The sequence below is a fragment of the Convolutriloba macropyga genome, chromosome 12, assembly GCF_964194025.1.
Source record: "Convolutriloba macropyga chromosome 12, txConMacr16.3, whole genome shotgun sequence".
NCBI classification, from domain to species: Eukaryota; Metazoa; Xenacoelomorpha; order Acoela; family Convolutidae; genus Convolutriloba; species Convolutriloba macropyga.
The window spans coordinates 18,414,622-18,428,300 of NC_134479.1; the positions used below are offsets into that span (position 1 = coordinate 18,414,622).

General features: G+C 36.2%; 1 protein-coding gene across 2 annotated transcripts in view; it reads right to left on the reverse strand.

Annotated features, from left to right (window-relative positions):
• LOC142351249 (WD repeat-containing protein 20-like) overlaps nt 1-13,679 on the reverse strand; it is a 55,940-nt gene that overhangs the window by 25,958 nt on the left and 16,303 nt on the right. For both annotated transcript variants that reach the window (XM_075403397.1, XM_075403396.1), the window contains exons 5-6: nt 6,340-6,469; nt 5,745-5,907 (exon numbers count right to left, since the gene is read on the reverse strand). In XM_075403397.1, the coding sequence (XP_075259512.1) occupies nt 5,745-5,907; nt 6,340-6,469 (293 nt within the window). The remainder of the gene's footprint in view (nt 1-5,744; nt 5,908-6,339; nt 6,470-13,679) is intronic.

Genomic DNA, 13,679 nt, shown 5'->3' on the forward strand with positions numbered 1-13,679 from the left:
TAACTGAAGAAATCAAAAGTTTTTGACTCCCAAATATTAAGCCGCTAATTGACATGAATTGCACACGAACATTCGTACATATCAATTGGAATCAGTCAAACAGATCTAACTTTTCCAGAATGAAAAGCTGAGAAAGTCTGATGGGAAAATTTCATTTAGATATGAAGTTCGAACAAATTCTATAGATCTGGGGCAATATCGCATACTTAAGACAACATCAGTTTATTGAGAAAAAGGCAATTAAAAAATAGTATTCCTTTTTTATTCAACTTCAGTTTGTGCTGATAAATTGAGTTACAATTAAGCTCTCAAGTTAGGATCTAGAGTCAGTCAATGGAAACAGCACGAGACTCATCAGCATGTTTTCACATTATAGAAAACAACTGTTTTCTTATATAAGAGCAGAAACTTTTGGTTTTATATAGAAACTTGTTTTTGACCACTTTCTACATGAGTTTACATCAGACCTCAAGTTCAAGTCCACTAGTTGGACATGGCTTCTATTTAACTAAGAAAAAAATCTACGCAAACCTTTTTGGGACAGTGAAATCAATGAAATAGGAGAGAGAGACCAAACCTTCTTTATGAACTTCACCTTAAAACGATTTTCAGTATTTTTAAATTGCTCTTAAAGTGGCATCAATTGAAGAGCAACTTGATATAGTGGACATTTTATACGAAAGTGAATAGTTTAAGATTTAACAAAAAGGCAGCTCAAAATTATTGCTCTGAAAAAATTCTGTCAGTTTTTGGACGAACTTAAAACAAACAACGAAACTAAAACCTCAAATATTCAGTTGATTAGAGTTTTAACATTAGAAAAAAGATTTGAGTAAAACATAATTGTGATATTTGTATTTGCCGGAAAACAACCGCCGTTGACCCGCTTGACGCACATTGAGATTGCAACAGAAAAATAAAAAATAAGAGAGAGAAAATGACAGGATTTTTTTAAGCATCAAATTAATTTTTACTTGTTGTGCAAATTCTGCAAATTTGGTTAGATTCTAAAATTACTCTTAATTCAACTTTTAAAATAAACGCTATTAAGCATGATAGTGAAGCCAGCTAGCAATCGCTTTAATGATCTTTGATAACCTAATGCACTATGCCTTAATGAGCGGGTTTTATATGTTTATCTTGTTTCTTTCGATCTTTTGATTTTGCTCTTATGACTTTCACCGAATTCACTACATTGCGTAATTCAATGCGTGAAAAAAATTAAAATCCATTCAGTGGAAACACTGACAACCTTGAAACACGTGAAAACCTTGACTTATGTAAAATGAAAAACGTGATCAATAGATAAAGCGAATTAAAAAAAGAAGAGCGCCTAAATAATAGTCGCTGAGAGGCTGGCGGCGGTAACTAATAAGCGGTTGGAAAAGAATTGGAAAGTGTTTTTGTCCTGTGTATCCGCAGCAAGCTATCAAAACCCTTCTAAGCCTGTTACTTGTTTGCATGTTTCATTGGGAATTTTTTCACATGAAGATTGATTTTGCAAATCGTTGGCTTCTTTAACTGAAATTCTTTTATTGAAATTCTTCCAATGTTTTGCTAAGGTAGACTTCGCTTAAGAGCATAAACTGATTCATGTTCTACATTCCCAATTTAGAAAATCAATTTAACCCAAAAAGCGGTTTCTTTTTGAGAAATAAAACAAAAAGGCACAAACACTTAGCAAAATTATATCGAATTCACGCCTGGGGAAGTTTCAGGAAAGATTTTCATATGAAAGGAACTCTTACTTAAATTCAATAGAGAAATAATTGTTTCGAGTAATTTTTTTTCCTGTCTAGTCTTTGTTTCAGCACTTTAGCGTTTTTGAGTTCGGTAATTCTCGTTGAACATCAATTTATCCCGATCTAAATGCCAATGCATATGGCTCACATCTAGTAAATAATAAATCAAATTCAGTGTTCGCTTACATACAAATTTTGCTAAAGAAGATTAAAGTTGATCCTTCGAATTGCTTTTGGACAATGCAAAAGTTCTTCCCTTTCGGAACAAAAAAGACGCCATTGAAATTGGATTTATTTTAACTAGTATTGTAACATGTTACATTGTAACTAACAAATACTGCCAAATGAATTTTTATGTTTTGGCGAATCAGTTACTTAGATACTAATAGAAAATTAGCTCTAGAATCTTAGAGGAATTACACGTCAACTACCACAATCGGGCTTAACCACCACAGAATTTGATGATCAGACGAAAAACCGATAGTACAAAAAATACATTAAAAAGACCAGCACCTCTTAAAGTGCTAGAAACATCGTTTGAGAGCAATTTTTCAGATCTAACAACCTAATCTTCACATTTGACAAAATAAGAATAATATACTGTGCACTTCCTTACCTGTTAGAACTGGCTTTTGTGCTCTGAGCTGCTCTAGATTGATAGACGACGTACGTATCTTTCTGTGCAATGGGTGCAAACACAGGCACGCCTTGGTGGTTGGGCTCCGTCGCAGAATAATGGTAGACGGCACCACTTAAATGTCCCACTTAAAACGCCGACTCTGAAACAAATTTTCCCTTTCAACAAGTAGGAAAACTAAAATATTGAAATATTGTCTGGTTACCGACAATTCACAGTGAAAGAAGAATTAATACCAATGCGATCTAGACATGCTTTATAATTTTACCATTTAGAATTTCACTAGTGCATAAAAATGGTCAAAAACGTACATCATCATCAAAAGAACAAAAAAAAATCAACTAATTCTTCCCTGATGCAAGCCAACCAAACGACACATATTTTTAAAATGATTCTCACAAGAAGGCAATAGCGAGCGCACCAATAAATCACATAATGGTACTTTTGCAGGTGATGCTGCTCTTTGACATTTTATTCTTCACGGGAAAACCTTGATTCATACATGTTCAATCCTCCATTTAACAGAGCGTTCATATTTTACGTCACAAACGTCACAAACTGAAGGGAGTATTTACCCGAATTGGGGAGCCACTTGATACAGGTAACTTTGGACTGTTCATATGCTTTCTCCTCATTGAACAACTTGCCATTATTCTGCCCTCCTCTGTAGTCTGTCAGCTGCGCTTGACCCTGTGTGAACCCAACCTATAACAATCAATTACCTGTAAATTGTCAAAATACTTAAAAACAAAAAACACTTCTGAAAAAGCAGAAATCTCAATAGTATTTCAAGAGAAAAACTTTCTCTGCAATTTGAATTTGCCCTGAATCCTTCCTGCTTTTTAATCGATAAGTTTAAATAAAAGGCAGAAAATGTCATTTGTAATATACCTTAGTCCGGCTATATTATTGTGTTAAATTTGTTGAAGTAATGTTTCCCGCTAATTTAATTAACTACTTAGTAGCATGGCTTTTATTACTTAAATTATTCTTTTCGCATGATTAATTGTTCAGGGCCTGAGCAGTTTCAATATTGCTTCGGAGCAGGGACGACAGCTATAAGTTTTGTCACTAGAGAAAGAGATTCCAATCTAAGACTGAATTACTTGTCTACTGATTTTCAACTTGACAATCTTGGTTGTGTTGCTTAGATTATTACTTTTTAAGACCTGAGGGCCGTATTTACATTTGAGTAATCACTTACACAAATACATCAAGATTAAATCAAGATAAATAGAACTTCTGGCGCGTGCTGGCACGTGCCGGGCAAATAAGATGAACATAGTAAAGTTTACATTGTAAATATAAATACAGGCTAGCATTGTCACAAATTCCTCTATTATGGGTAAATCAAATAACAAAAGATAGTTAAATGGTTTTTAAGACAAATATACTTGAGAAAGTTTACAGGATGTTAATAAAATAAATATACATTTTCTCATCTTAATAAGGCAGAAAAAAGAAGTCTATATATGGCCTTGAGATTATAGCAAGTATAGCACTAAATAAGGCGATCAGTAAAATTGGGGAAAAGATATATCGATTACTATATAAAACGTACTTTAGGACGTTACACTACCCACGTTTAATGAAAAATTTAGAAATAAATTTTTTTTTGATAGAATACACAGATAAAATGTTAATAAAGAGCCACCCTTAAGTTTCTGTTGCGTTTTCGTCAGTTTCCATACAGTCGTTATTAAGTTGTTGAAGAAATTCGGGATTCAGTCGATTAGAGCGCATAGAAATTGTCGATTTTGATCGTCTAATCGGCAAATTGGGCTTTTGTGTAGTTGCAGAGATATCAACTTAGAGTTTTAACAATAGAAAAAAGATTTGAGTAAAGCATAATTGTGATATTTGTATTTGCCGGAAAACAACCGCCGTTGACCCGCTTGACGCACATTGAGATTGCAACAGAAAAATAAAAAACAAGAGATAGAAAATGACAGGATTTTTTAAGCATCAAATTAATTTTTACTTGTTGTGCAAATTCTGCAAATTTGGTTAGATTCTAAAATTACTCTTAATTCAGCTTTTAAAATAAACGCTATTAAGCATGATAGTGAAGCCAGCTAGCAATCGCTTTAATGATCTTTGATAACCTAATGCACTATGCCTTAATGAGCGGGTTTCATATGTTTATCTTGTTTCTTTCGATCTTTTGATTTTGCTCTTATGACTTTCACCGAATTCACTACATTGCGTAATTCAATGCGTGAAAAAAATTAAAATCCATTCAGTTGAAACACTGACAACCTTGAAACACGTGAAAACCTTGACTTATGTAAAATGAAAAACGTGATCAATAGGTAAAGCGAATTAAAAAAAGAAGAGCGCCTAAATAATAGTCGCTGAGAGGCTGGCGGCGTTAACTAATAAGCGGTTGGAAAAGAATTGGAAAGTGTTTTTGTCCTGTGTATCCGCAGCAAGCTATCAAAACCCTTCTAAGCCTGTTACTTGTTTGCATGTTTCATTGGGAATTTTTTCACATGAAGATTGATTTTGCAAATCGTTGGCTTCTTTAACTGAAATTCTTTTATTGAAATTCTTCCAATGTTTTGCTAAGGTAGACTTCGCTTAAGAGCATAAACTGATTCATGTTCTACATTCCCAATTTACAAAATCAATTTAACCCAAAAAGCGGTTTCTTTTTGAGAAATAAAACAAAAAGGCACAAACACTTAGCAAAATTATATCGAATTCACGCCTGGGGAAGTTTCAGGAAAGATTTTCATATGAAAGGAACTCTTACTTAAATTCAATAGAGAAATAATTGTTTCGAGTAATTTTTTTTCCTGTCTAGTCTTTGTTTCAGCACTTTAGCGTTTTTGAGTTCGGTAATTCTCGTTGAACATCAATTTATCCCGATCTAAATGCCAATGCATATGGCTCACATCTAGTAAATAATAAATCAAATTCAGTGTTCGCTTACATACAAATTTTGCTAAAGAAGATTAAAGTTGATCCTTCAAATTGCTTTTGGACAATGCAAAAGTTCTTCCCTTTCGGAACAAAAAAGACGCCATTGAAATTGGATTTATTTTAACTAGTATTGTAACATGTTACATTGTAACTAACAAATACTGCCAAATGAATTTTTATGTTTTGGCGAATCAGTTACTTAGATACTAATAGAAAATTAGCTCTAGAATCTTAGAGGAATTACACGTCAACTACTACAATCGGGCTTAACCACCACAGAATTTGATGATCAGACGAAAAACCGATAGTACAAAAAATACATTAAAAAGACCAGCACCTCTTAAAGTGCTAGAAACATCGTTTGAGAGCAATTTTTCAGATCTAACAACCTAATCTTCACATTTGACAAAATAAGAATAATATACTGTGCACTTCCTTACCTGTTAGAACTGGCTTTTGTGCTCTGAGCTGCTCTAGATTGATAGACGACGTACGTATCTTTCTGTGCAATGGGTACAAACACAGGCACGCCTTGGTGGTTGGGCTCCGTCGCAGAATAATGGTAGATGGCACCACTTAAATGTCCCACTACAAACTCCGACTCTGAAACAAATTTTCCCTTTCAACAAGAAGGAAAACTAAAATATTGAAATATTGTCTGGTTACCGACAATTCACAGTGAAAGAAGAATTAATACCAATGCGATCTAGACATGCTTTATAATTTTACCATTTAGAATTTCACTAGTGCATAAAAATGGTCAAAAACGTACATCATCATCAAAAGAACAAAAAAAATCAACTAATTCTTCCCTGATGCAAGCCAACCAAACGACACATATTTTTAAAATGATTCTCACAAGAAGGCAATAGCGAGCGCACCAATAAATCACATAATGGTACTTTTGCAGGTGATGCTGCTCTTTGACATTTTATTCTTCACGGGAAAACCTTGATTCATACATGTTCAATCCTCCATTTAACAGAGCGTTCATATTTTACGTCACAAACGTCACAAACTGAAGGGAGTATTTACCCGAATTGGGGAGCCACTTGATACAGGTAACTTTGGACTGTTCATATGCTTTCTCCTCATTGAACAACTTGCCATTATTCTGCCCTCCTCTGTAGTCTGTCAGCTGCGCTTGACCCTGTGTGAACCCAACCTATAACAATCAATTACCTGTAAATTGTCAAAATACTTAAAAACAAAAAACACTTCTGAAAAAGCAGAAATCTCAATAGTATTTCAAGAGAAAAACTTTCTCTGCAATTTGAATTTGCCCTGAATCCTTCCTGCTTTTTAATCGATAAGTTTAAATAAAAGGCAGAAAAGGTCATTTGTAATATACCTTAGTCCGGCTATATTATTGTGTTAAATTTGTTGAAGTAATGTTTCCCGCTAATTTAATTAACTACTCAGTAGCATGGCTTTTATTACTTAAATTATTCTTTTCGCATGATTAATTGTTCAGGGCCTGAGCAGTTTCAATCTTGCTTCGGAGCAGGGCCGACAGCTATAAGTTTTGTCACTAGAGAAAGAGCTTCCAATCTAAGACTGAATTACTTGTCTACTGATTTTCAACTTGACAATCTTGGTTGTGTTGCTTAGATTATTACTTTTTAAGACCTGAGGGCCGTATTTACATTTGAGTAATCACTTACACAAATACATCAAGATTAAATCAAGATAAATAGAACTTCTGGCGCGTGCTGGCACGTGCCGGGCAAATAAGATGAACATAGTAAAGTTTACATTGTAAATATAAATACAGGCTAGCATTGTCACACATTCCTCTATTATGGGTAAATCAAATAACAAAAGATAGTTAAATGGTTTTTAAGACAAATATACTTGAGAAAGTTTACAGGATGTTAATGAAATAAATATACATTTTCTCATCTTAATAAGGCAGAAAAATGAAGTCTATATATGGCCTTGAGATTATAGCAAGTATAGCACTAAATAAGGCGATCAGTAAAATTGGGGAAAAGATATATCGATTACTATATAAAACGTACTTTAGGACGTTACACTACCCACGTTTAATGAAAAATTTAGATATAATTTTTTTTGATAGAATACACAGATAAAATGTTAATAAGGAGCCACCCTTAAGTTTCTGTCGCGTTTTCGTCAGTTTCCATACAGTCGTTATTAAGTTGTTGAAGAAATTCGGGATTCAGTCGATTAGAGCGCATAGAAATTGTCGATTTTGATCGTCTAATCGGCAAATTGGGCTTTTGTGTAGTTGCAGAGATATCAACTTTGTGATCGGTCATTGTTTTAAGAACGCATATTTCATTGTCAAGGTATTGAATTTCTTCCTCGATTTTCAGTAGACGTGCATCTATATTGTTATCTATGTTTGTTTCTCCAACAATAGTCATCAAATTTTTCATTTTATGGTCAAGGGACTGTATCTTTGTCAACTCACTGTTTGCAACCGAAACTACTGGTTTAAGAGGGATTTTTCCATCGGAGAATTTCATAAAATTGGGGGTTATTCGTTGGAAAAATTTGATCTTATGATACAGATACATTACTAGAATGTGAAGGAGAAGATTTCCAATGAAGACTGTAATAGTCAGAGTAAGGGAAAGCTTTATTGGATTATAAGATTCTAACTTTTCGACCAGGGACGGCTTCAGGAGTTGCATTTTGTGGACCAAAGGGGCTGCTATTTTGTCTAAATCGGCTTGTTTAAGAGAGTCAGTTGTGCTGATCATTTCTACTCTCAATTGTTGAAACAATTCAATGTTAGCATCTGTTTTCGACGTAAAGTAAGGGAGTTTCTCAATTTCCGGTAACGATGAAATGAGGTGTTGAAGAGAGTCAGCAAGTTTAACATCGATTCGAGTTGCTGGAATTGTTTGGCAACTCGAGAGGTCCGGTCGGATTTTGATGTGTTTGCTGATCAATTGGATTCCGCATTGGAGAGTTATTATGCAGAGTTGACATCCCTCCTTCTCTTCACTAGTTGGCAATGAGGCATCGTTCAAATTGTATTCTCTCCACGTAAATGGTTTTGCGCTCATGATTAGCCAAATCCCGTAACCGAGACTTCTGGCGGTTTCAGGCGTTGGGAGCATTACTTTTTCTGTTTGGCATACAGAAAGTGCAACAACTGTCGCGTGAAAATAGAGTGTTGCTAAGCAAGACGATTGTGCTAGATGGGTCTCCATAGTTTCGTGGCATATACGATAAGTTGAGGATCCTAGACAGTTATCGAGCTGTTGTTGGGTTAATGTAGTCGTCTCCATGGAATCCTGCGAAATCGCCAAGTGTGGACCTTCGATGATCCATTGAAGGGCTTCTTTAGGATCCTGTTGGGGCATTGGGATGACGTGTGCACTGTAGACGTGAAATGAAGTTTGACGGGATGCTGGAGGAATTGCTAGAGTCAAAAGTAATCCTTGTTCAACGGTGGCAATTTCGTAAACAAGTTTGGCATCATAATATGACATGAGATCCTTCATGGGTATTGCCAGTGACAAACGATCTGTTGAATGTTTCTGGCTATCATGAACTGAATCTAAGACAGCTAATAATGATTCGCGGGGAACTAAAGACATTGGTAAACGTTTATCTAACAGAATGGGTATGGAGTTTAGCAAGTTTATACTATAGGCATATAAAGCTGAACGATAGCTTTTGATGTCGGCGTATAAGATTGATAACAGTGAAGCTACAGCATCGAAGTTGAAATTTAATTGCTGATTTGAGAAGAGCATTTGTGTACAATCTCGTAATAAATGGAAATTTTTCTCGAAGATGTTGAATTGATCTTGTACTACTTTCCAATTTTTATTTTGATTATCTTGCATTTCCTGGTGGATTTTCGAAACTTTAGCAATTTCATTAGAGATAAGAAAGAATTTTTCGTTGCTCGCTGACTCAACTTCGAGTACATAATCAGTAAGAACTGATGCGTAATCGTTAAGTCGTGCAATGTTTTCTGCATTTTTGCGTCCGTAATTTTGGCATTTTCCGAACAATCTGGTTATTCCGCATCCTTCTGAACTTGCCATTGAGACTCCGAGGGATCCAAAGAGTGCTATTTCAGCAACTGCGGCGGCTGCTGCTACTGGTGCTGCACGTTTTTGTCTGCTTCTTTGACCGTTTTCTTCAGGGCTTAAAAATTCCGCGGTAACGTTGCGCATATGTTTCACTTCGTTTTCTGCTGATTTTGTCTCATTTGTGATTTTTGAGAGCATCCAATCAAAGTTGAAAGGTTTATTAGATGAGTTAAATGGTTCTGAAAAGTTAACTGGATACACAATCGACGGTTGTGTCCACATAGTTGCTAGTTTTTCGAGCATATCTTCGATTTGTTGTTTCATAACAAAATCGTATTGCGGGAAAGGAACTAGGAATTCAACGTTAACGAACTTCTCTGCGAGTAGAATCTTTGATTCTTTGTGAAAAAGAATTCCTTTAGTTAGCGCTTCATATTTAGTTGGGGTCTCTGTATTAATAATTTCAGAAACTAAGAAGAAAAGAGAAAGAAATGAACAATTTAGTGTTTTCATCGTGAGAAAAATAAAGTGTACTGTAAGTCGAAATTCGAACCAAGTGATGTTCAATAGAGACCCGCTGTGTTGTTCTACTAATATTTGTCTCAATTGTTAACATTACCATACTGGGTTGATGTTCATTTTATGGTAAATAATTGTTCTAGCATTTTATATACAGATTTCCAATTATGGTGATGCTGATGTTTGATTTGTAAATAAACATAGTTTCTCCCAGCTGCACGGGTCGAAGCAGCGCTCAACCTGAGCCAGGGGGGCAAATAATTAGGTTCTTACGGCACCATTTCCCAGCAACACGGGTCGAGGTTGCGCCACTTGCGGCTAATAATGCGAAGCAAGTAGGGCTAAGTGTTTTCAAGTTTTCTAGATTTTGACCATGTGTTTTAACATTACTGTGTTAAATTCCATTCTGTCTTGCTGCCCAAATGGCAAATTTTTCCCGAAGTTTGGAGTGTGGGTGAAGACAGTGATTCCACAATGTCAGCAGCAAGTTGAGGGGGGGAGTGGCGGAGGACAATCTGATAGTGATATCAGGCTGTTTTATATGATTCTGACTGTCCTGTCAATTTACCTCAGCATTATTGCAGTTGTGGCTTGCAAGCTTAGTTTTTTCAAGTTGTTGAAGGTATTGCATTGAATTGGAGAAATCCTTTTCGCAATTTTTATTATTGTGCATAACAGTTTAGAGTGTACCAGTTGAGACAATTTGTTAGAGTCAAGGTCAGCCGTGAGTTTACAAAGTTACACACGATCAAGAAAACAGATTCAGCGTAGATGTCTCATTAGACTGGAAATGATATTATGAACTAGTGCGGCTTTACCTTTTGTCATAAATGTAGTTTTGTGCATGTTGGTGTTGTTGTTGTGCATTTTGGTCATTTAAGCATGTGTTATAGTAAGTGCTGCAATTAAACGTTAATTGCATGTGTTGTCTCAGAGCTGTGCGGTATAAACATGTTACGCGACTTGTTCATTTCAATCGCTTGTGCAGTTGAACGGCTTGTTAATATTTTAACCGCTTTGTTTTGCTATTAACATTTGCATGAATTAACAAGAGTTGTTTCATTCCAGTTGAAAATGACTAACTTTAATGACAAATGCTCCTGGTTATTGAAATTGGCCAGAGAAGCGAAATTTGAGAGATTTGGTTTCCGAAAGTTACAGCATCAAGAGAAGTGGGAAATTAATGAGGGTGATAGTTTTCCAACTGAACCGTTTTATTTGAGAGGGCCGGCTGCTGAACACATATATTCATGGAATCAAGATTTAATGGACAAATGGAACGGCGGTCTGGTTGACGTCAAGGATTTTGTTAGAAATGAAGGAGGAGTTATTGGTGCTGAAAATAATGGACAGGACCATGGATACGGTGACTCAAATACAATTTCCTTTGAATTACCTCGAGAAAAAGTTAATTTTGTGGATCACCCAGCGTTGAACATTATGAGTGCTGCCAGTATCGCTGCCGTGGGGGCGTGATGCACTGTTGGACATATCGAATGGGGGGTGGAGAGTCTGTTGCAAAAGTGATATCCCGATCAAAATTGTGGTTGATAGCATCAAATTCTGATTCCGGAGAAGCCCTATTTGATTTATCCACATTTGATCTATTATTTGATTTTTTAACGAAGGATGCCGATCGAAGAGTTGCAAGCAAGGCATCACTTGAAAATCATCTGTTTTATCACGTTGCCGAGCCCTTAGATCTTATAATTCAGCCGAGCTTTGCTGTACATGCGGTCATAACTGAGCCAACTTTTAGCCGGGGGAAACGTGTATGGGCCTTAGTTACTGGTTATGAGGCCATTGCAAAGAAAGACCCATCGTCAATAAGAGGCAGGCGAGTTATTAACGATTTTTGTTTGAATGTTCGTAAGGGACTCATAGCGCAGGAAATGAGTATTCGTTCTCAACTTGAGTTATTACGTTTATTAAAGATCGCCGATTATCGAAGAAGTGTCGCTAAAAGTGTGAAAGATGGTGAGAACCCCCCAAGTGCCATTGTAGAGAGCAATGTGACGACCCATGTAAAGATCTTAATTCGAAGTGGGTATGATTTAAAATCGAGTTTGGCTGATATTAAGCAGAAGAAGGCAAAGGCGTACAATTTCGCGCCAAAGAGTTCCCAAGAAAAGAAGATAGTTTTGCGATACACAGATCTGACGGCTGCTGAGAAACGAGAATGGCCTGCTGATGTTTTGGAGCAGTTAGATGAGAAGCTGCTGCATTGACAGTTACAGTACTTATTAAGTGAGTGAATGTCTTTTCTTTTCGAAATTGCTATAAGTCATTCTTTTTTTGCGTCATGTAAAGTGAGCATTTAGATAACCCGCAAGCTAATAGACGTTGCTTTGTTTGCATGAATCTGTTCCAATTATATGCACGCTTGTTGTTGTGTAATAATTATAGGCTGTATTTACTCTCTTTCACTCAGAAAGAACTAAATAAAAATTGGCTATATTTTACACTGTTTTTCGGACACCTGCAATTTAATGGTCAGAACTTCGAATAAAAGACAAAATTTCAATTTCTACTCCAGCCAATCGTTTTCTAGGTTCAAGTACTCTCGATTGGTACTATCTGTTCGTTCCATTTCAGTCTCATTCTGTTGGGGGGCGGTTTTAAAGTTTTGGCGAACTTTTGACGGATTGAATTTTTGGCTATTCAGACGGTATAAAATTATGAAAAACTCTTCAATCACGTCGTTTTTTGGTCTGATTCATTAGTACGGAAGCCAATCACAATGGTGGTATAGTTAGTTTCTGTCAAAATACTTTTTTCGTTGAACTATGAGTGTTTTTGTTGATTTTTGAGCCGTTTTTCAGGGGTCGGATTTCCTCGAATTCAGGTCTCCAGTACTCTTAGCCAAATGGCCTCAGACTCGTTCCTGGGGCACCTGGACCCTGGTTTGTATCCCTGGGGGTCCAGAAAAATGTTTCCGGGCGTCTGAAGGCCTTTTTTGGTGCTCTAACTTAGTCATTTTTGGAGGGTAACCTGTGTGGTATCAATTTTGGGTCATTTTCTTGAAAGAAGTTCATTTTTCTCCAATATTACATAAACTAGCCTCATTTTCGGTTCTTCAGCGTCATTGGCAACATATGTAGAGGCGATGGATGTACTTTGTGTCATCTAAAGTTGATTTTTGCTAGGGACATTGCAGATAAACCAGTTGCACGTTCCACATTTTTCTGTTATTTTCGAACTTTTGGCGCTGTTTTTAGGCGCTTTAAGGCATGATAATGCGCGTCAAATGGTTAACTGGCAACTGCACATTATCAGTTAGTGGCCGTGTTATAGTTGTATAGGTGAATTTTTACTGGGACATCCGAAAATACTTCAATAATCTGTCGTAAAACACTTTCTGAAAGTTGATCGAGACCACATCCGAATTTTGGTAAATTTATTGAACGTATGTTGTGCTTTAATATAACAAATCGTAGTGTGTGAAGAGCAACTGAGAGGTTGTAATAAGTAGGTTTATCATAGTAGTTCTCTTTCGTGACCAGGTTGAAGATATATCAATTTAAATTTGTGTCATAAAATGAGATAACGGAACCTGGTGGTCTTTGCGCAAATTCTTGACTTTGCAGCATTTCGGTGTAGTAATTGACAATTTGCCAGGCGAGGCCTTTACTCATCTTCATATTGCTTGATATGCAACGTGCAAAAGAGCGTCTGGAGTTGAGAATATCACCTCTATGATAGAAAAAATTGGCTCTTGTTTTTCCGATTTCAATTACATTTATGTTTGAAGTAGTTTGTTTGCTCTTTGACTGGCTTCGGGTTACCCTTATGTTATCGGCTGTTGAACCTCTTTGATATCTCTCAATGCTAGATCGG